This window comes from Pygocentrus nattereri, chromosome 15, assembly GCF_015220715.1.
Source record: "Pygocentrus nattereri isolate fPygNat1 chromosome 15, fPygNat1.pri, whole genome shotgun sequence".
Classification (NCBI taxonomy): Eukaryota; Metazoa; Chordata; class Actinopteri; order Characiformes; family Serrasalmidae; genus Pygocentrus; species Pygocentrus nattereri.
Genome location: NC_051225.1, coordinates 22,669,175 through 22,693,210, shown reverse-complemented (window position 1 = coordinate 22,693,210; position 24,036 = coordinate 22,669,175). Strand labels below are relative to the sequence as shown.

Below are 24,036 nucleotides of genomic sequence, written 5' to 3'. Positions count from 1 at the left end.
CCCTGGGGGACCCCTGTGCTCACTGTTCTTGTGCTGGATGTGCGGCTGCCTAATCTGACTGATTGGAGTCTGTCTGTTAGAAAGTTCAGCACCCAGTTGCAGACAGTGGGTGTCAGTCTGAGGGTGAGGAGCTTTTCTGCGAGTTTGTATGGGATGACCGTGTTAAATGCTGAACTGTAGTCAATAAAGAGCATTCTGACATACGTGTCTTTACCCTCCAGGTGTATGAGGGCTGTGTGAAGGGCAATGTTCACTGTGTCGTCTGTGGACTAGTTGGTATGCAAACTGGTTGGTATGTGGACGGTATGCAAATTGGAAAGGATCTATAGTGTTCGGAATGGTCTCCTGGATACGAGTCATGACTATACTGGTGGTCTTGTGCACAAGATGGCACAAAAGCTTGCGCGGTTGATGTCCACAAACATGTCTGTCAGTTCTAATGAGCAAACCGAGTGCACGCCCAGGGATGTTGTCCGGGCCGGCTGCTCTCCACGGGTTTATTCTCGCAATATGTTCTGTGCTCTCCATGGCCATAGCATCTCTCAGTTGGCCAGGGTTGAGGGCCTTGAAGCAAGCATAAAACTCATAGAGCTCATCAGGTAGTGTAATGTGGCTGGTTGTGACCACCCTGCTCGTTTGTTGGTAGTTGGTGATGCAGTCCTTGCCACATGTGCTGGAAGTCTGTGGTGGTGTAGTAGCCCTTCAGCTTCAGCCTAAATTGTCTCTTGGCCTCTCTGATAGGTTCACTCAGATCATATCTAGACCGTTTGTAGTCTTCAGCATTGCCTGAAAGAAATTCAGCATGGCGAGCGCATAGCATGGACCGAACTTCACCATTAATCCAGGGTTCCTGGTTGGGGTATCAGCGCTTTGTAGGAACAATGCCTTCAATGCAGCTGCTGATGTAGCCGGTTACCCCAGAAGCATAGACAGACTGTCCGAAGTGTGGCTGAGGCACAGCCTTGTAGGTCAGCCTTACATTGCTATAGACTCGGTCAAGTATGTTGTTCTCCCATGTCAGAAAACTCACATGCTGATGATACTTAGGGGAGGACAGTCCTCAGGTTGCAGAGGTTGAAGTCACCGGCAACAATGAACACAGCGTCCGGGTGCGCGGTCTCTTGTTTACTAATGGCGTCATGCAGCAGCCCCAACACTGTGGCTGAGTTCATGCGTGGAAGGATGGAAACAGCCAGAATAATCACAGCACTGAACTCTCTCGGGAGATAGAAGGGTGACCTTCACCATCAGAAGCTCTGGTGGGCTTTTCCGAGAGCCAGGTTTCCATGAGAATAAGAGCACAACACTCTCTGATATAATGCAGAGTTGTTTTTATGGTTCTCAGCTCATCCCACTTGTTTTCGAGGGAGTGAACATTAGCTAGCAACAAGCTAGGTAGTGGTGGCCACGTAGGCCTGGCCTTTAGCCTAACATGTAGCCCCACTTCTGCTTTGGCCACACTGTTCAGCGGCTGCACTGCTCACCCATGACTGGTCCTGCTAGGCCTTGCTGGCTGGTGGTGGGGGAGTACGAGCGTAAAAGACAGTTGAAGTTTGACAGGGTAAAAGTAAGTTCATGACAAACTTTACCGATCTCCAGGAGTGCCTCTTTACTGTACATTACTGTACTGTAGTATACTATACCATATACTGTACATTGAAAATAAATACTAAAGTTAAAATAAATAATAAATAGTGTTGGTTACACACAAAGACTTCTGCCACAGTAGGTGCCTTCTTGGATTGGACTGACATTGAACCGTATGCTTGCATAGGTTTGGTCTCACCAACAGGTCAAAACAAGCTCAAAACAAAAAGTGTGTGGTGTGCCCTGATTGGTGTTTTTGCTTTGTGCTTCTTTCCTTTTGACGTTACATTCTTTCTTCTGATGCTTTCTTTTGATGTTATGCACAACTAAACCAAAAAGAACAGCAGATTTCACATAATGTAGTGGAGTAAAAAGTAAGATATTTGTAGTGAAAGTAAAAAGTTCCCCAAAATGGAAATGCTTTAGTAAAGTACAGATACCCATATAAAAACTACTTAAGTACAGTAATTAATTAGATTTACTTTGATACTGTCCACCACTGCATATGACTGTATACACAAACATACAGATAACATATCAACAACATGCTTATCACAGAAATCAATGCCATGAGGATGCATGACAATATCAGAATCTTATCATATCAGCAGATATTTGCAAACGAATCAGAACCAGACAAATCAGAACCAGGCACATATCTAGGTTTGAGCTATATTTCAAACTAGTGTTTACTCCGGTAGAGCAGAATATTGGGCTACTGTGCTAAAATGTCTTTTTTGTTTTAATGCATTTTTCACCCTATAAAATTAAATCTTTTTATTTTTATTATTTTTATATTTCTATTTTCTACATTCCAATATTTTCTAAACATTTACCAATTGGCTTCGGCAGATTTGAAAAACATAAGAAATGTCTACCTTTAGTTCCCATACTAGTGCATCCCTACAATGGCACTTGAACTCTTTAAGTTTCAGTGAATCTGTCAGATCTGTGACATTTGGATAAAGACCCAATCAGAGACCACCCTAACAGAGCCACATGAAGGAATAAGACTGAATATATTTTCTAATTGAAAAGAAGACTACTTTTTGACAAGTGACTGGCAATGTAGTCAAGTCAAGACGTATTAAGTGTGTTTATAACATACTTTTGCCCATTTCTATTTAGCTATGTTAGCCTCATAAATCATAGTGCAACACAAACAGTAAATATATCTGTTCTGATTGATTACATGTAAAATTTTGGAGGGTAATTATGTAACTTTGATTTTGCTCTTGTGTTGAAAATATTGCTCTTCTCTTACAGGCTATGCAAAGGCCAAGAATCTGTCCGGCTGTGTGTAGCCAAGATGGGGATGTGTAGTGAGCATGTTCTACTATGAAAAAACCTAATTGATTTCTGTTGTAGAGAACTGAGAACAGAGAAGTACAAAAGCTGCCCACTATTCAGTTACATGTACCTGAGTAAAATTATTTGGTTCCACTTAATATTAAGTGTCTCTAATAACTAGTTATATGTGAATAACATATGCAACAACAATGTAACTACTAATGATTTAATCACTGTTACAGATGGACAACAGACGTGTGTGTTATGTAATTACACAAGTGTATTTTAATAGTTTTAATAGTAACAGCCTATTCTCATGTAATTGCATGGATAATGGATGTAATTACATTATAATAACTAGAATAGCAGGGTTTTTTCAGCAGTGAAATATAACTTATATTAAGACAGTACTTACACTGTATTATGTGCAGCATGATATTAAAGTTACAACTAGCACACCAGTTAAGCAACACTCATATAGGGCTAATGCCAAAAGAGCTATTATGCGACAGGAAGTAGAATATCTTTTAGAACATGGTTTTGCCAAACCCAGTAAAAGTCCCAGTAAAAGAATTGGTTCCAAAACCTGAGGGAACTTTTAGATTTTGTACTGACTATAGAAAGGTTAATGCTTTTACATTATCAGACTCTTATCCCCTACCTCACAAGAATGACTGTGTGGATAATGTAGGGGCTGCTCAGTACGTCAGTAAGTTCCACTGACCATTGAAGCTTCAGACATTTCTACTTTTGTGACCCCAGATAACTTTCTACAGTACATAGTAATGGCTTTTGGTTTGAAAAATGCACTGGCTACATTTCAGAGACTCATTAACAATGTAGTAGGGGATGTTCCTGGTTATTCTACTTATTTAGATGACCTGGTTGTTTATTCCTCTAAATGGACCAGCCACTTGGAAACATTGCGCACACTTTTTGAAAGGTTACCCACTGATTCTCTAATGCTTTTCTAGCAAAATGTGAGTTTGCAAAAGCCACTGTAACACTGTATCTGGGAAAGCAGGTAGGCGGAGGTCATGTGCGTCCACCACACGCTAAGTTAGCAGCTATTGTAAACATCCCTACTCCAGCCACATGAGGTGAACTGCACCGGTTTCTAGGCATGGCTGGGTACTATAGTGGGTTTTGTAAAACTTTTCCACTGTTGTTCAGCCACTCACTAAATTGCTCTGCCCTTCTGTACCATTTCAGTGGTCCTCTGATCGTGAACATGCATGCGTGAATAAAGCGTGAAAGTGCTCTTAAGTGAAGCGCCTGTTCTTAATGCTCCAGATTTTACAAAGCCATTCCAATAGAAGGTTGATGCCAGTACAGTTGGTGCAGGAGCAATATTATTGCAAGAGGATAGCTGCAGTGTACATCCATGTGAGCTACTTCTCATGAAAATTTAACAAACATCAATTAATTATTCTACCACTGAAAAGGAAGCTTTACCCTAACATTAACATTTTTATGTGCATGTCGGATCGAGTAGTTTGCCTGTTACAGAATATACTGATCACAACCCCTTGGTGTTTTTATCCATGATGTATAATCAAAGTCAGCGTTTGATGAGGTAGGTCCTTCTGATACAGGATTATGCACTGGATATTAAACACAAGAAAGGTGTTCATAGTGTGGTAGCAGATGCTCTTTCCTGAGCATACAGTAGTTAGAAATGGTGTTTGTGGTATATTTGATTTTGTGTTGCAAACTAACGTTCCTCTCGTTTGGGGGGGGTGGGAGTGGTGTGGGTTGGGGGGATGGGGCGCATGTTACGTGCCTGCATTGCACATATGTTTTGGATTTTCTTTTTGTTTCTCTCTCTCCTCTTTCACCCAACCAGATTGTGCTGCAGGTGTGCATGTAATGGACCAATGTGGACATCAAATGCTTCACTGTGCTCTTCTCTCCTCCAATCCAGATGGCTGCTTTCTGCTAAGGGGCAGGCCTTGGCAGATAAAAGGACTCACCTGAGACTAGACTAGTATGTATGTAGAAAATGTAGCCAGCAATGCTAGTCTCCTGTGCTCCCTCTCTAGCTCTCCCTCTCTGTCTCTGTCACACACAATATATTTCCAAAAGTATTCAATCACCTGCCTTCACACGCACATGAACTTGAGTGACATCCCATTTCTAATCCATAGGGTTTAATATGATGTCAGCCCACCCTTTGCAGCTATAACATCTCTTATGGGAAGATGCTTCACAAGGGTTAGGAGTGTGTTTATGGGAGTTTTTGACCATTCTTCCAGAAGTGCATTTGTGAGGTCAGACACTGATGTTGGATGAGAAGGCCTGGCTTGCAGTCTCCACATTAATTCATCCCAAAGGTGTTCTATCGAGTTGAGGTCAGAATTCCATGCAGGCCAGTCATGTTCTTCCAAACCAAACTGGCTCATCCATGTCTTTATGGGCCTAGCTGCTTAGTTTTATACACCTGTGACCATGGATGTGAAAGGAACACTTAAATTTAATGATTTGGATTGGTGAGTGAATACATGTAGTGTGTATATAAAACAAAAGCTGGTTTAATTCTAAGGGATAAAAAGAGTTTATAAAATGTCCCTGTAAAAAAATAAGGGGACCACAGGGAATAAAATATAAAATGCAAGAAAAAAGGTTAAGTTAAAGCAAAGTTTTTGTATTGTATTTATATTTATTTGTAAGCTGAACCACATTTTTCTAATGATGTAGCAAAAGAAAAATATGTGCACTTTCACCTTCAATTTTACTTCTTGTTGATTGTAGTTTTAATGGAATCGATATATTACAGATTGTTGTTGGCCTGCTTTTGAAAAGTGGGAGTGGATATACATTTGCTGAGCATTGATTTTAGAGAGGGCTGTTTTTTGTCCTGCTTTGCAGTGGTATAATAGGGGCATATATAAGGAATCTGCCGTTATTTAACACGTCTGTTCTTAACCATGTTTGTCCTATCCGGGTCTGTTTTCGCAAGGTGACTCAGAGCTCAACCTGCTTCTAGTCAAGGTTGAGGGCTCACAAAAAAGAAACTGAAGCTGCTAAATATTTCAATTGTATGTTAAGGTTTTATCTATTATAAATGGTCAGTTTCTATTCACAATTGAAGCCATAAATCATTTAGGCCAAGGAGGCTTAAGAAAACAGAACCTATGTGCTTTGTTATCAGAAATAATTATCAGCTAAGGAAGCAAGAGAAAAAGAACAGTGAATAGTAAGTGAGAGAGGCAAACTCACAAGCATACAAGAAGGGTGACGGAAGATTGAAGGTAATGCAATGTTTTGGAAAAATCTTTCATAATAGGCTTTTATTCATTCCTATCAATTTGTTTGCTTGTGAAAGCATTTGTGGGAGAAAGCATGGAGCATTCCATGCTCTGTTTGGTAGTATGACTAATTGTTCCGAAATTTCTGTGAAACAATGTGAAACATGCAATATGAAATTCCATATGGTGTTATGGTTTTGGTCTACATATTACACCAAATAGGTGCATCAGTAGCATAGAAATACTTGCCAATCACATTCAGAAAAGTATGGAAAGCTTAGCAGGCTCACTGACTCACTGTTCTATTTTTGTGATTCCTCTCGAATGTTGTGAGGCGTTCAACATGAAATAGTAATGTAGACTTGATCAGTTCACTGAGTACAGTAAAGTACAGAGAACTGCACACTGCACTCTTCAAATAAAACTCAGCTTTGATGTACATTTCTTAGACAACACAGTAAAGTCCCAGGAAACAGCACAACTTATTAAAAATGTCCAAATGTTATTTTTCATACACATATTTCTAAAAAGACAGAAATATCATTAAACTTAGATATCATTATCTTAGAACGGTCTGGGTGGAGCCTAATATTCTGATAGGCATGCTTCATTGACATCCCTCAGTTCAATAGACTTGAAGCTGAACTAAACACAACAGCACAAGTAGAGGGAAATGAGTCAAGTGGTCACATTCCTGAACACACAGAGATACTGTAGAGAGTTTTGCTGAATTTGTATGGGCAGAACAACCCACACCAGCCTTGTGAGTGGTGAGGGTAATGCTTTGTAAGTTCGACTCAAGATTAGGACTGCCCAATGAAAGAGAAGAATTATGGCAAAATATATCAGTCATTCAGTGGACGTTGGAAAGTTATTCACAGGACTCACTTTGTACACAAGAGCAAAATGAACCTACTCAAGCCCAATTTGGAGAGAATTACATTTACATGGACTCCCAGGGTAATTCCCTCTTTTACAGGTGCTACTATGTGATTTTATTGTCATCCCCTGAGAAAATTACAGGCTGAATTACCTACTGTTTTTCACCAAACTCAGAGCTGCTCTGGTAATTTTAATCCTGTCTGGATACAAATATCTGTGTTCTTCCATGCAGATGTTATCCTTGCTTTGGTAAAAAATTGCTGCTTGCCATATTTGTGGATGGAACAACCCATACCAGCCTTGTGATTTGTGAGCGTACTGGGGTCATTTCCCTGTCCGGATCAGCCATGTTGCTTTTTTTTATCCTCACTCCTCCCTTGTCTTTCACCAAACTCAGAGGGGATCTAAAAAGTTTAGTCCCATCCAGATATAAATATCTGTGTTTTTTCCATGCAGACGTCGCTTCGCTTTCGAAGAAACATTTGCTACTAGGAAGTAGCATTAGGTCTAGAGTGCATATCAAAGGTCCGTCTTCCACCAGATATTAAACATTTTCAAAGTCAAAGTCAAACCAAAATTGTATTCTTTTGAAGAAATCACTTGGTCTGGGTGGCAAACCCAGAGCCAATTTAAAAGGAGCCTGCTTCTTCCTATTTCTCTCTTTGTATCAAAACCATGACTGTGACATATCAGAGGGCACCCACAAGCAAGTCTTCAAGAAATGGGGGTGTACAGAACCTACTGGTTAAAAAAACACAAAATTATCTTGAAATGTTTGTAGAAAAAAAAGAAAACTTACTGTATTTTTCCACTTCTCTACAGCAAGCAGCTTTCAGGTGGTAAAGCACTAGTGTTACTGCTACTGAGTGCTGACAGCTTGGCATTACTGCTACTAAGTGCTGACTGGTTGGCATTATTGCAGTTAGCACTTACTGAGGTCATGAATGCATGTTTGTAATGGCAGCCAGAGTTATAAAGTATTCTTTTATATTCACACATGCTCCATATATTCAAATTTCATAGACCGTTTTTAGAACATTCTCTAGAAGTAAATATTTGTTGCATTACTGTTCCTTAAATATGTAATGTTAAATTCTTATAAAAATTAAATATAACCCTTAGAAACTTGTATTAATTGTATTGCTGTACAGATGTGAGAGTTTCATCTCTGAGCAGAAAAAGTTAGATTTTTTTTTTCTCATTGTTTTCTCATTATTTTTTGTGTTGCTCAGGCCTAACCTCGAGAAAGTTTCATTGTTGATCTGGCCTAATCCTCAGAAAGTTTCAGTGTTGATCAGGCCTAACCTTGAGAAAGTTTCAGTGTTGATCTGGCCTAATCCTCAGAAAGTTTCATTGTTGATCAGGCCTAACCTTGAAAAAGTTTCAGTGTTGATCAGGCCTAATCCTGAGAAAGTTTCAGTGCTGTTCTGGCCTAATCCTGAGAAAGTTTGTGTTGATCTGGCCTAATCCTGAGAAAGTTTCTGTGTTGATCTGGCCAAATCCTAAAAAAGTTTCAGTGTTGATCAGGCCTAATCCTCAGAAAGTTTCAATGTTGATCTGGCCTAATCCTGAGAAAGTTTCAATGTTGCTCTGACCTAATCCTAGAAAAGTTTCAGTGTTGATCAGGCATAATCTTCAGAAAGTTTCAGTATTGATCTGACCTAATCCTCAGAAAGTCTCAGTGTTGATCTGGCCTAATCCTGAGAAAGTTTTAGTGTTAAGATGGCCTAATACTGAGAAAATTTCAGTGTTGATCTGGCCTAATCCTGAGAAAGTTTCAGTGTTGATCAGGCCTAATCCTGAGAAAGTTTCAATATTGATCTGGCCTAATCTGAGAAAGTTTCAGTGTTGATCAAGCCTAATCCTGAGAAAGTTTCAGTATTGATCTGGCCTAAACCTGAGAAAGTTTCAGTGTTGATCAGGCCTAATCTGGAGAAAGTTTCAGTGTTGAACAGGCCTAATCCTGAGAAAGTTTCAGTGTTGATCAGGCCTAATCCTGAGAAAGTTTCATTGCTGATCAGGCCTAATCCTGAGAAAGTTTCAGTGTTGATCAGGCCTAATCCTGAGGAAGTTTCATTGCTGATCAGGCCTAATCCTGAGAAAGTTTCATTGTTGAACAGGCCTAATCTGGAGAAAGTTTCATTGATGATCAGGCCTAATCCTGAGAAAGTTTCATTGTTGAACAGGCCTAATCTGGAGAAAGTTTCATTGATGATCAGGCCTAATCCTGAGAAAGTTTCAGTGTTGATCAGGCCTAATCCTGAGGAAGTTTCATTGCTGATCAGGCCTAATCCTGAGGAAGTTTCATTGCTGATCAGGCCTAATCCTGAGAAAGTTTCAGTGTTGATCAGGTCTAATCCTGAGGAAGTTTCATTGCTGATCAGGCCTAATCCTGAGAAAGTTTCAGTGTTGAACAGGCCTAATCTGGAGAAAGTTTCATTGATGATCAGGCCTAATCCTGAGAAAGTTTCAGTGTTGATCTGGCCTAATCTGGAGAAAGTTTCAGTGTTGATCAGGCCTAATCCAAAAATAGCTTCAGTGTTTTTATTTTACTTAAATTAAAGAACTAGTAAAGAAAACTTTCACAGATATCTTGGTTAAACTGAATAAAAACCATATAATAGCATCTAATTATGTTTAATATTTCATTACAAAAAATTTTGTAACATAAGATGTAAAATAATTGTGGCTCTCACCTCATAGTCCACCTCCAGAGAGTCCTCCTGACCCTGTGTACGAAAGTGCTGGGTGTCTCTGTCCACTGTGAAGTTCACCTGCTTGTTGAAACGCTCTATGAGAACAGAGTGCCATAGGTGGTCGTCTAGGAGGCTGCCCGACATTACGGAGGTGTGCCTGCCGCTGGACTGGGGCTTAGCATCATCTGTGCAGAGAGAAAGACAGAGAGAGGTAAATGTAGGGGCAGAGAATCTCAATCTCCTGGCTGTTGGGAAAAAAAAAAAACACCAGCTGAATTACAGTATCAGTCAAAAATGTGGACTACTTAATAACCAAAACGCAATATTCAGTAACCAACAACTGCTTTTTTAGTGTAATTTATATTCTACAGTCATCAAAATAGTCCATGTTTGCCTTGTTGCAAATCTTAATCTCTCCTTCACTCTCTAGTCTTTGGCTTACTCTCAAGCTGCTACGTGAGGAGCCATCTGTAATGTTTTTTTTAAGAAAAATGAAGTTGCACATATTGTTGTGTGCTAAAAAAACTTTTTTATTAAATTTATTTAATTTCCAGGCAAAACATAAATTTTTCAGTGTCTAGCACTAAATATTATTTAACAGAAAATTACACTGAAGCCACACCAACTAAATATATCATAATTTTTTAGTGTCTCTCTCCTTTTTTATTACAGCTTATTTTTCTTTCATTGCAAATAGCAAGGATATTTTTCCATGTCAAGTCTTAGAAGTTGGTTGGTCGCGATCCACGTAACACCAAAAACATTCAATGATGTTGAGATCTGGGCTCTGAGGTGCTCATTGCTCTGAGAACACCAGCAGCTTCTTTGTTTGATATGCAAATTTTCTTTTTTTCTTAACAGCTTCTTGACAAATACACATTGTTTTATGTGTTGTCCTCTCACAGCGGAGGGATGGACATGAACACAAGTTTTTCTTTTTCTTCACGGAAGTGTGAGAGGAGCTTGATTTTCTCCTCTCTTATAAAGATGAAAGCCTGCTGTTTTTCTGATCGTGATTGTTTTGGTGGTCTACTAGGTCTTCGTTCTTTCAATCATTTTTTGAATTCAAGTCTTAGAAATTCCACAATCCTCTTTCTTATAAGTAATCTTCTGAAAAAGATCCTGTGCAGCATGTTCATTCAGTCAGGAATGCCGTGATTACATGATGCAAATTTTAAACCCAATTTTGACCCCATTTTGCCCCTTCTGACAAATGTTTGCAATCTTAAGTGATTTTCCAGGTTGGGTGCTCAAATGGAAGTGATTGACAATGCAAACGATCTGGCGTGAGAGAGGAAATGAGTCAAACTTTAACTTTAATCGCTGACGTGATTAGAAGCCCTCCAGTGTGCAAACCTCCTTGGTATTCAAGTAGTCCCATGTTGGCTGTTTCTCCAGCAATGGCTGACTGCCCACTCACTCACAATATCAATGCAAATGCTAAATTCAATGGCAACCCAATTTTTGGCAGCATTCTATTTTTGGCAACCAGCTGGTTTAACAATTCTTCTGGAAATGTTCTTTTCCAGTTTGGTAATCCACTCTTCATTGAGATCTTCTCTTTTGTCTTCTATTTGAGTACTACTTTTACTCTTTCCATCAAACTCTTGGGAAACTACATGAGATTTCAGATTTACAGACATGCTACAGTATAGTTTAAAGCTCTTCAGAGGTATCCCAGGCACAGTTACAGTTACAGGCTATGAAGAACCGATTTGAAACAGACTGTCCTAAGGCAAGCCAGTGCTGCATCACTAGTTAGTAAAGAACACCAAAGATTGATTGTGGTTGAAGCAGCTAAGCAGTGACCTTTTGCTGAATTTGTATCTGAGCCTATATATTTCAGACAGCACAGCATCACAATTGAGTTCATTTTCAGAGACCCCCTCCCCCACCCAGACTTTGATTTAGAGACATTCAGGGGGTCCAAGAGGTTAATTAGGAAATCCTGGACAACCCTAGGACTGCCTGTATTTCACACCTTGAAGCCTTCCAATATTTTCAAACATCTTTGATTTTTATGACTCAGAACTTTCAAGAGTGCTGTAGTGTGACTTGGTCAGCAGTTTTTAATAAGAGATTAAGGCAACAGCCAAAGAGAGAGTGAGAGGAGAGAGAAGAAAGGTGAAGACACATGCATGCACTCAGACAGAGGAGCTGCTTGTTGAGTTCAGGCAAAAAATCACTCTCTTTACAGTCTGAAGTCACAGCCGGTTCACAGTACATCTTATACAGCACTGATAGTGATAGCGGCTTTTAACCTCATTCATCCCCAGTTTGTGTTTTTTGTTATACCAGTCTTGTTGAACGTTGTTTGTATAACGTTATTATATGGCTCTAGGATTTTGAATACTTTTCATAGCCAAAACTCATTGCGCTGTACCCTCTTTTTGCTCTATCATCTAATATATGTGTCCTCACACCAAAAAAAAAAGAAAGAAAGGAAATAGAAGCTGTAGTGTGCGCCCAGCCCCCAGGCCCTGACAGTGGCTGTGAGAGCCTGCTGGAAGGCGGTGCCCGAACATTGAGTGGCAGCGAACCCCGGCGAGGACAGTGTGGAGAGAGCTGCTAGTGGGTGGGGGACGGAGCATACAGCACAAACTCTGAGGAGGTGGAATAGCGAGCTCTCACTCCCTCTCGGCTCGGATGCTCATCTGAGGTTGATCTGGCCATGGGAACAGAGTGAGAGGGGAAGGAGCAGCAGGAACAAGAGACTGATTGAAGTTAGTGAGAAAAAGACTGAAAGGTCTAGCTAGTTGGAAGCCAGCGTAACATAGGACTGGTTTTCATTGGTTTGTTTTGCTTGTGTTTATTTGGTTTGCAAATTAAAACATGGCTGCTGCAAACTTAAACCCTGCCTCCAGCATCCTCCTTGTGCCTGGGGTAGCGCATGACATGCTACAGAAGCTTTATGTTTGTGTGTACAGTTTCAATGTCTGAAAGGGTAAAACTAAAGACGAGGTTTTGTGCTGAAAGCTTGTGACAGCATCTTAACGTGCGTGTGTGTGTGTGTGTATGAAAGAACGTGTCGCTATAGCAACACCTTTCTGGGTAGCATTGGAGGTAAATGTGAAAGCCTGTGTGTGAGCACTTGAACCCAGTGTCACTGTAAACATCCCCCTCAAGCTCCTCAACTCAGCACTCTGTCCTCTTCACTCGTTCACTCCGCTCCCCCTTAATCCCTCTCATTCACTCTCTCACCATCACTCACTTCTCCAATTTCAATTCCTCTGCAAAAATCCAATCCCCTCTTATTCACACTTATCTGCCATCCAATCTCTCTCTCTTTCCCTGGCCCTCTCTCTCTCTTTCCCTGGCCCTCTCTCCTTATCACTGTCTGTCTCCCTCTCCCCCTCCTTCCCTCTGTCTCTCAGACTCACTTTCACTCTCTTTCTCTATCCACTGCGCCTGCAGAATGGAAATTGTCTTGGATGTTTTTAACAAATAAAATGGCATAATATATTTTTTCTCCGGAACTCTAAAAAATGATGTTGTTGCTCGGTATGTGTGAAATGTTATGACTCTGTGTTGAGCTGCTAGTGAGCAATGATGCGCAAAAGAGGAGTTGAGCTGAGATATAAAAGGACTGAACAACTGCAAAGTTCTTCGTATCAACATAAGGCAAAACTGAGAATTCAGTATCTGTCCAGTACCTTGTTCATTCATCTTTACTTGCACTTCTAAAAATGCACTGACTGCAACATCCATTACCTTTTGATACCATGTGATGTAAGTTTAGTGTATGTTGCCTCACGTTTGCCTCATGTTTGCCTGGGAAACACCGCACGTGAACACGGAGGCTAACAAAACAGATGCAAGAAAGTCATCACACTTGCCAACTTTACTCTTTTTGAATTAATAACATTTTGAGGTATAAACATTAATATGTTGATTTTTTTTATTCTTTTTGTGAAAAAAGGCTGTAGAGAGACCATATTGTCCTACCATGTACATCACCACCTGCTTTTAGTTTCAGTGCACAGTGTGGCACAAGTTAGCAAAGCTGATGTAACTCAGTTTCTCAGCATGGCCTTCTGGTGCACAACATGCTCTTTTGAATGAGACGGCTTTATTCGACATTGTCTATAGACAGAGTCATCTGTAGGGGTTATGTTTCACATGCAGTGTGAGCACTAATGTTGCAGCAATCAGACAGAGCATTTTCAGAGAGTATAAGCATATAAATCATAGGCTTTGTCCATGCATGATGGTCTATTCAAATACACAGTGTGAGTCGTCACCAAAGAACAAGATTTTCGGAAAACGCACATTGAATGCCTGACTTTAGAGGACATTCAATTACAACTCAATCAACCAAACAAATCACTTCAGCAGGAGGCTAAACTCAGCTCCTGGGTTACCTTAGCCTTGGATATGATTTCTGCTGTCACTGTGCTACAGAGACTGATGTTGAAAGAGACAGATGAGGAGAAGGGATCAAACCTTTGAAAGGTACTTTACTTTTCTTTTATGCACCAAAACCTTTCTCTGCCACAATGCCACGATTTGATCCAAGGTTACTAACATAACGTATGTAGCTAATGTACTTCAGTTAAAATCAGCTAGATTGTAACAATTTATTTGTACATCACACTCATTTGCACTAACATCTTAATTCTAGGTAAGTTACACATTATATCAGTATTGGCAAATACCACCAACCTATATTTGGTCTGAAAAAAATAGTATTAATACATCCCTAAACAGATCCATGTACAACGGTCATAATTAGCATAAATAAAACTCTTTAATAAATGTTAGCTAGCTTGCTCATCTATGAAGACAAAACTCAAGTTGATTCTGTTTTGAAAATCAATCACATATTTTATTGAAATTGTTCCATCAATGCTGCTGAAGAAAAGAACATATGGCAGAGCTCAACTGAGGGACCTCCGAAACAGGAGGAAATCTGTAAAAAATGATGGAATCACACTTTTATTTGAGCATTTCTGTTGATGCATTAATGAATCTCCATCTCCAACAGTCATAGTTAAACATGGCTAACCTGTAAGTAGCATTATTGTGTTCTGGTTAATTTTCATAAAACTCAGACTACATGACTGATTTTCCCAGTACATGGCTTTAACATTTGTCTCGCAGACCACCCAGTCGCTCTCCGATACTGTCTCTTATAAGGTCCTTTATGAAGTTGTTGTTTTTTGATATTTTACTTTTTATAATGATTTAAGCCCGAGCCAATCAAAAGAAAAACCAGTAGAAGTGAAATAAGTTCCAACTAAATGCACAGTCCAAGTTTTTTTTAACCGATCATATCAGTACAATCTTTTACAGCTAAACTACACGTGGGATGCTTTACTTCTCACTACATCTGTGTATCTCTGGTGCTGTTTTGGTTAAAATTAGGTGGTGTTCAGAACCTCGATTAACCAAGACATGTTCCAAATGTCGACATGACTACAACTTTGACAGATTTGACAGCTCTCCAACAGTCCATCATGCAAAATTGATTGTAAGACATTGGCAGAACACTGTAGGGAAATAGCAGACTACATGAAAACATGATCAGATCATAAATCCAGAAGAAATGATGATGTTATGTGTGTTAATTGTTATTGTAAGTGTTTTTTTTAATTAGCATTTTCTTGCATGTATAAATGAAATGGTAACACTTCATGATTTCTGATTCTTTTTCTCATTCCTTTGGTACTGACAAATGAAAAGGTGTTTTAAAATATATATTTTTTAAAGATACAGATAGAAGAAGCTCAAATTGGCCTTGCTTACATTGCCAGGAATCACAGCATTGATATGATAAGAAAATGGTTACACTGAGATTATGTGACAAGTAAGGATATACATACATAATTACTCAGTTAACCATTCAAGGTGTAAATATTTAAATACTGGAGCTGCTATTCAGGTACTAATTTTGTTTCAGCAAAGAAGAAAGAAGAACATATAGAGGCAAACAAGAAAACGCTGCTTTTATTTTTTAACACATTTGTTAAGGTTTTCCTTATATTTATGGACAGGTATACCACAGTGTGCCTGACTGAAAATGTACACATTGCCAAGTATGCTCTTAACTATGTGACTGAGAAGGCAGAGACAGCACAGCTTTAACACTAACCAGTCCAACTGCTCTAGCTAGTATTAGTTCGATCCAGAAACATAGGAAATAGTTTGTCATAGAAACATATTGTCACGCATTCTGCCAGTCCTTAGACAGACAAGAACTGCATTCCCCAGAATCCACTGGGGAATCAAGAGGCTGAGCTACTTCCCTCGCACTTGCAATCATACTCTACATTACCCAGATGCTACAGCAAAGTCACATGACTCCGGCACAATCCTCGTCCTCCTATCACTGTTCAAGTTCACCTGAGTACTAAACGATCAGCTGTGTATTTGTCATATGACTTGTTAGATTAGTATATAAGCCCAGGCTTTAGCAAGTACTAGTTGTGAGGTATCGCTTTCCCTGTGAAACTACTGAGTCTTAATTTATGCTGTTTACTGTGTTTATGACCTGCCTGTTTCTTCTTTGACTCTGTATTTGGATTTGCTCTTTTGTTGTTTTGCCTGGTTTATTTGGATTCATGTTTTTGACCCATCGCTTGTTTTATGGACTTCGCTTGGATTTGCTCTTGTCCATTATGGTTGCCATTCTTATTCTACTGTGCTTACCAGAACTGACCCATGCCTGTTTCCTGACTATGCTGAACATTCCTGACTCTACTAGTAAAGTTTCACTTGTGGTTTCTATCCACGAGCGTCTGCTTTCTGGTCACACGTTACACATTATCCACTGAGGATAAAATACCCTCTAGTCCTCATCTAGTGTTGTATCACTTAGCTGTAACTAGTTAGCTCACATTTATCTAGTCGTCCAGTATGAAATCCTTTCCCTTGTTTGTTTTTTGAAAAATGAAGCATGTTTTCATATATATTCCTTTGTTTGTTGCAAATTGTGTAACTGATTTTTTTAAGCCTCTACAGCTAGCACCAAAAAGACTAAGCTTCCAGCCTTAAGTTATTTACAGCCAAAGAACTCTTTTCACTTGTAGATACTCAGATACCCAAAGTAGTCAGAATCATTGTGAGGCTAAGCTTGTGTTGGTGGCTCTCTGCGCCTTTTGTATTAGGCTAACTGAGGTCAAAATTGGGTAGCTTGTATCTGAAGCAAACTACGGAGCATAAATTATCAACAGCACATATTCGGCAAGGTTATATAATTATAGAAATGCATAGCACGACCAGTAAATCATCAAAACTCTTCTGCAATGCTTTTTTTTGAAAGTGAGTTTAAAATACACTTAAGCATGTGCTTTGTGAGCACTGCTGCACTGAAACCTGTTTGCAGTAGTGATAGTGAGTCTATCCAAAAATAGCAAATTTTCAACTCCAACTAGGAATCTGAGTTGAATCTTGGCAAGATTAAAAAAGACTGGATCTGGCATATAGAATGCTTGTGTGTAAAGCAATTATTGTTTGATTTTTCAGTCTCGGTGAGCTTGTCATCATTACCCTGCTACAGTAATCTAGTCCTTCAGTCTATTTTAATGCCAGTGCTACTGGCCACTTGCAGTTAAGCAGTTAAGTCTGGCCACAAAATATCTAGATGTCTACACTTCACCTTAAGCAACAGCACATGCAGTTTATGCTGTGGAAATCCAAGCTCTTCACAAATATTCTTCACACTATAGTTGCTGTAAACAGGGATTAGAAATGGAACAGAAAAATATCTTTCATAAAATGTTGTAGAAAACAAACAAAAAGCTTTTCTGGATTGAAACCATTTTTAAACATGGTTAACCAGTAAGTAGCATTATTTTGTTCTGGGTTATTTCAATTGAACTGTGACTACATGTGTGATCTTCTTAGTATATTGCTTTGGATTTTGTCTTATAGACCACCCAGTCACTCTCCAGTACTGTAAGGGCTTCTTTATGAAGTTGGTTTAAAAGTTGTAACACAGTGTATAATTTCCACCAGTTGGGCGAGAACTATCTAGGGACCTAAGGCAAATGGTGGGATTGTGCTTGTGAAATGTTTTATATATTGCAAGATAAACTCCCTAACCCTAACTTGTCCATATCATTCCAGACCTTTTTATCCATCAAAGGCCTAACAATTAATAACACGACAGCTGCAATGTTAATACTATTCAAGTTAAACCATCACTACATCTGTTGTAAACTTGCCTATTCTCATCCTGCAGTGGTGCTGCAGTCATCTCTAGAGGAGCATTTTCTGGTTTAAATATTAGGAAAACTCACAACATTTTTGATCATGCATCATGAAAGTGGGAGGGACTTTTGAAAAACTCTGCTTTGAGGTGAATACCTGAGGGTAGGCTGTTTTCAGCAGGCTTATAAATGCAGAAAGTGTTTCTGGTAGGAAGCTAAATATCATATCTGTATTCATTGTCCTCTGCGTCAGGGACTATGCTAGCAGTCAGGATTTCTAAGTCACCAAATGGTGACATACAGTGACAGATGAAGACATGAAGTACACAAAGTTTTTAATCTGTTAATCTGATGACAACAAGGGATGCAATGCTGTGCTTTAGCCTACAGTCGCAAGTTTCTCAAGAAATTGCTCAGCATAACACTAGAAAAAATGCTAGTTCTAGGCTAGAATGCCACTTTAACATTTCACCCGCTTTATAATAATCACGATGGCATTCACCATAAATGTCAGAATATACTTGTCATATTTTGTATCTGCTGAAAAAAGCACTATTGCCTAATATCAGAGCTGCTCCTGTTTGGTGGTTCAACACATCTAAGTGATGCTATCACCAAGACACAATATTAAAGAAGGTTTGGACTGGACGTACGTTCTTTTTCTGGCGCTTCTATATCATGCGATACCTCTGTGAGAGAAAAGTGCAATGTTTATCTCTCTGTCTCCTTTACTTTCTCTTCGTACCCAGGTTGAGATGCAGTGCGAGTCGGCCTCTCTGGAGCTCCAGAGTGATGTAATCTCCTCTTTGTCCCTCGCCATGAACCAGCACACCCTCTGCCTGCCTGCTGCGGAAGCGCAGTGAGATCACGTTCTTCACTGTGCTGGTGGACTTCTGGTTGAATCGGTACAGCAGAGCACTGCGGCCATCGAAATCCGCCACATCCGACTCTGAGGAGCACATTAAAGCAAAGGATCGGTCAAAAATAAAACACATTTTTCCCTTCACCCCAGATGTAGTCGATCAGCCAAGACTTGCTTGGTGACTGAAGTTTTCTTCTGTAGTTAAGCTTATGGCCACAAGTTACTCCCAAGGAATTGTAAAGTTGGTGCACTATGCCGACCTGGCCTTTCATATTCTGAATAAAGACATGCCCAGCCATTACATTTCATTACCCCTCTCCCAGTCAAAGCAGTTTGGAACTGGAGCTGATACTAATGAGCAGCTATCAGCTTCCATTATTCCGCTACTCATTAGTCTTTCAGCTCCCGTACAAAACAAAAGAAGCAAACTTCAGACACTGAACATGTCTTGGTTGATTGTCTACATCGGGGGTGAAGGAAAAACTCTGTAACTTTGATTTTTGGCCTAATTATAATTTTAACCTTTAAATCACTAGTTACTGTCATATCATTATACATTCTGTATAAATGAGGAAAATGTAAAGAATGTTACTAACAATATGACTTCTCCATATTGAAGTCATAATAAACCCTCTTTTTACATAAAGTTGGTGTTTGTCTCTAATGCATAGTTTTCATAAAAATCAATGGAAAGTCGTGTTTTTGATAGATACAAAAAAGTAACTCTTCCTATGAATGCTGTAGTTCTTCTTCTTTCAGCTGCTCCCTTTAGGGGTCACCACAGCGGATCATCTGCCTCCATCTTGCCCTATCCATTGCCTCCTCTAATTTCACACCAACCATCTCCATGTCCACCTTCACTACATCCATAAACCTTCTCTGAGGTCTACCTCTTCTCCTTCTACCTGGCAGCTCCATCTCCAACATTCTTTGCCCAATATATCCACTATTCCTCCTCAACACATGTCCAAACCATCTCAACCTGGCCTCTCTGGCTTTATCTCCAAACTGCTCCACCTTCACTGTCCCTCTGATCTGCTCATTTCTAATCTTGTCCATCCTTGTCACTCCCAACAAAAATCTCAGCATCTTCATCTCCACCACCTCTAGCTCAGCCTCCTGTCTTTTAGACAGAGCCACAGTCTCCAAGCCATACATCATAGCAGGACACACTACTGTCTTGTAAACCTTCCCTTTCACTCTTGCTGCTATCCTTCTGTCACACATCAGCCCTGACACCTGTCTCCACCCACTCCATCCTGCCTGCACCCTCTTCCTCACCTCTTTTCTACACTGTCCATTGCTCTAGATGGTTGACCCTAGATATTTGAAGTCATCCACCTTTACGACCTCTACTCCTTGCATCTTCACCTTTCCACCTGCCTCCCTCTCATTCACACACATGTATTCCGTCTTATCTCTACTGACCTTCAGTCCTCTCCTCTCCAGTGCAAACCTCCACCTCTCCAGATTCTCTTCCACCTGCTCTCTACTCTCACCACAGATTACAATGTCATCTGCAAACATCATGGTCCATGGAGCCTCCTGCCTGACCTCATCTGTCAACCTGTCCATCACCATTGCAAACAAGAAGGGGCTCAAAGCTGATCCCTGATGTAACCCAACCTTCACCTTGAAACCATTTGTCACTCCAACTGCACACCTCACCACTGTCTCACTATCCTCATACATGTCCTTCTCTGAATGCTGTAGTTATAATCCTTTAAAAATACATTTAAAGTGTGTTATATTGGATACTTTCCAGAAATAAGCTTGTTAACAGATAATTGGATGCAAAATAATTCATATAGCAAGAGTTTATGTCATAAGGTCATTTTCCATAACACATTATACTATCAGTTAAAAAAAAAAAACACTGTACGCAATAATGTTGTAAGGTACACATGGCACTTTATAGAGCTTTATACCAGTTCACTATTGGATTTAAATAAAACGAGTTTCTTTAAGGTCTTTTAAATGTTTAAATGTGGAAATCTCAGCTCAGTAAATAATACCTTAAAGAACATTGTAAGTACTGTTTACAGGTTTACAAGTCAGATAATCACATTAACTAATACAGGACATACCACTTTAGTGTATTCAATATTATATAAAACTGAGAGAAATCTCAGAGCATGAAGTGAAGCACTCAAATTCGTCGAAAACTAAAAGCAAGAGGTCTGTCATACACACTCAGATGTGAGTCAGCAAAGCTAGCTTAAAGCCATTGCACATTTACTATATTTCTGAACAAGGGAGTTGTCATTTACTGCTGTTATCTACTAGCTAATATAAAGCAGTCCTCTGTGCTAATGATTTAGCTTTGGCTGCTAACTGCTGACAGTCTAGCACCTGTAATAGCTGTTAGCCTAGCTTAGTTTTCAGTTAGGTAAAAATATACAAACTCTATCAAATTCATATTTACATGTAAATTTTTTTATAAAGATTTTAAAGCAGGGCACCAAAAATCAGCCCTTATGCTGTATTCACATGGCAGTAAATGGACAATGGCAAACTGGATATTCCATTGGAAAGATGGCCTTTTCAATGCAAACATAAAAACGTAGCATTATTTGCTCACTCTATATCGTTTCTCATGCCTCCCACAGCTGCTGGGCCTGGGCCAATATCTTTGACATATAGTATGCTATAGTGTATTAAATCATACATGTTTACAATGTTTTTATGAGCAGACATTATAATGCGTTATGAAACATGATGTTATATACTTATATACTCTTTCAACTGTTATGCATGTAACTACTTGTAAGGTATTATGTATGCAATATAAGGCCTATATAAATACATTAATAAAGCCTTATGAATGTGATTCACAGTAAGTCCTTGAATGTAGCCTCAGAAGTGGTGCATGAGCAGCTGGACCATGTCACCTACATCCTACAATAGGGTGGATGCTCTTTTAAGGCAGGGTCAACAAGTGCATGGCACACTGCAGGTCAAATACGTAGAGTGGTGGGTAATCAGTAAGATTCACCCTCTGTCAAATATGAATGACCTTGTCAGTAATTTTAATCTTCAGTGACTGTCATGGCTGGCTTAGTTAGAAAGAAAGAATCTGAGCTTAGATGAGTCAAGAGACTCTTCAGAATTGTAGAGGGAGCATAAGGTCACATTAAATCCCCATCAGCTACAAAGAATTTCAGACACCTTGAGAGCTATATTGAGAAAGAGGAAAAAAAACTTGAAAAGCAGAGAATGCTCGAATGCACGAAGGAACAAGATATTATTTTAATAGTCCTCTTTGAAAAGCACACATGCATATACATGCAGTCAATCATTAATGTGTTGTATGTGTGGATGTATCCTTACTGTAAGTGCAGCCATATATTTCCAGCCTGAGCCCCATGCCTCCACTCGGGCTTCCTTCTAGAGGCACTAGCCGGAGGTATCTGGTCCTGATGGAGTGCAGAAGCTTGTGCTGGACCACTGAGTCTGTGTCTGTGTTACCTGGAAATGTCTACACACAAACACACACACAAAGTATATGCAATATATAATATATAGAACATCAAACAAATACACTGCTCTTGGTACCTTCCTTGTACTTATACTCATTAGCCATTTAATCAGGTACACCTACAATTCACAACACTGTGTAAAAGTCAAAGGCCATCTTTCATATTTAATTTCCACTCAAAGTCCAATTTTTCCTTTTCAGGAGATATTTCTGAACACATTGGTTATAAACTGTTTGCATAAAGAGGGAAGAAGTCCACTGAAGTTTCCAAAACCAGAATTTAGTTCTTAAGAGATATAGAGAGAAAATGAGACTCCTAACACTCGTGCAAGACCTGGTAGACCACCAACACTGTCACCAATCAAATAAACAGCACATAGAGTTTTCATCTTTGAGAGCTAGGAGAAAAATCTAGCTCCACTCTTACTTCAGATCTGAAAAAAATCCACAGGTGTTTTCCTCCATCCTTTAACTGTGAGAGTCTGAAAAGATGTGTAGCTTCTAAGAAGCTGCTGCTGAGAAAAGAAGAGAAGAATTGAATGTGTTCGGGATTACTTGGATAGTGAGAAGCAGAAAATGCAACCAACTTCTAAGACTGAACATCTAAGACCAGAGATTTCTTTGAAAAACTAAGAAAAAAGGGCTCCTAAAAGGATGTGAACTTTAATGAAAGCACAGCATGAACACAATTAATACTGAAAATGTGAAATTGTATTACTTGTTGATGCTTTTGTGTAATTTTTTGGTTGAATATATCGCCGCTGTCCAAAGAAAGTCTTGTATCACTATTTTTGTCATTTTTTATTTTTCTACCTCATGTTAACAAAACCAACTATCCTTTAACTTGTGTAACATTTTATGATGAATGGACCAAAAGAAATGCTCCAAACTCACTTTGAATAAAATCTCTTTACCTTAACTTACAATAAACAGTAAGAAGGTTTTGGCCTTCTCCTGTAAAGTTACTACTTTGGAGATTTTTTCTTTGGATGGTACGCTTTCTCTTCTTTATGATACTGAAAAGCAAGTAACTGACCATTATGAGTAGAAATGAAATACATGAAGGGTGGTCCCTGACTTATGCACTGACATGGTAGTATCATTACTAGTAATATTGTGCTGATACAAGCGCATCAGTCACAATAGCATTGCTTGGAACTACCTCAATGTCACTGCTGCAATGAGAACAGTTTGCTAAACAGAACCATCCAATCAGATTTTAGAACCAGTGATTTTATTATGACCAGTAGGTGTACAAGGTGTACATCGTGGATATAGCTGTGTAAAATGCAGGGATGGAAAAAACGAATTACAATTATTCTCGTTACTGTAACAAAGTATATTTTTTTGTGGATTTATACTTTTTTGAGTATTTTTTAAAAACTGCAGTTTTACTTTTACTTAAGTATTTTTATTGTGAGGTATTGTATTTTGTCACAATTCGATTTGCCTCTGTTTTTTATTTTTATTTAAAAAACTCTCCATGAACTACGCGCCGGGAACTGACATGATCTCCTACGGTGAGACAGCAAGCTGGACCCTCATTCCATGTCAGGCGGGTAAAATGAAATGCTACAGAAGTGAACTGGAGGTTTTAAAAATAGAGACACAAGAACTAAATGCAGACCTAAATGACTCTGAATCACGTTCAGCTGAGGCTCAAGTTGAAGAAAATCCTTGGCCACATTTAAGGGACCATTTCAACTTCAAGAGCAAGAAAGCAAAGAAAGAGCAGCATCATTATGCAGTGTTGGCTTTGTTTACCCAGAAATGCAGAGATGGCCGCGTACAAGAACTCTGCATTCAACCTGCGCAAGCATGTGCAAGACAATTAGCTAATTAT

General features: G+C 39.3%; 1 protein-coding gene across 1 annotated transcript in view; it reads right to left on the bottom strand.

Moving 5' to 3' along the window:
- Nucleotides 1-24,036, bottom strand: part of cntnap5l (contactin associated protein family member 5 like) — a 212,117-nt gene that overhangs the window by 86,011 nt on the left and 102,070 nt on the right. The window contains exons 4-6 of the mRNA XM_017718593.2: nt 22,046-22,193; nt 18,599-18,802; nt 9,704-9,888 (exon numbers count right to left, since the gene is read on the bottom strand). Of these exons, the coding sequence (XP_017574082.1) occupies nt 9,704-9,888; nt 18,599-18,802; nt 22,046-22,193 (537 nt within the window). The remainder of the gene's footprint in view (nt 1-9,703; nt 9,889-18,598; nt 18,803-22,045; nt 22,194-24,036) is intronic.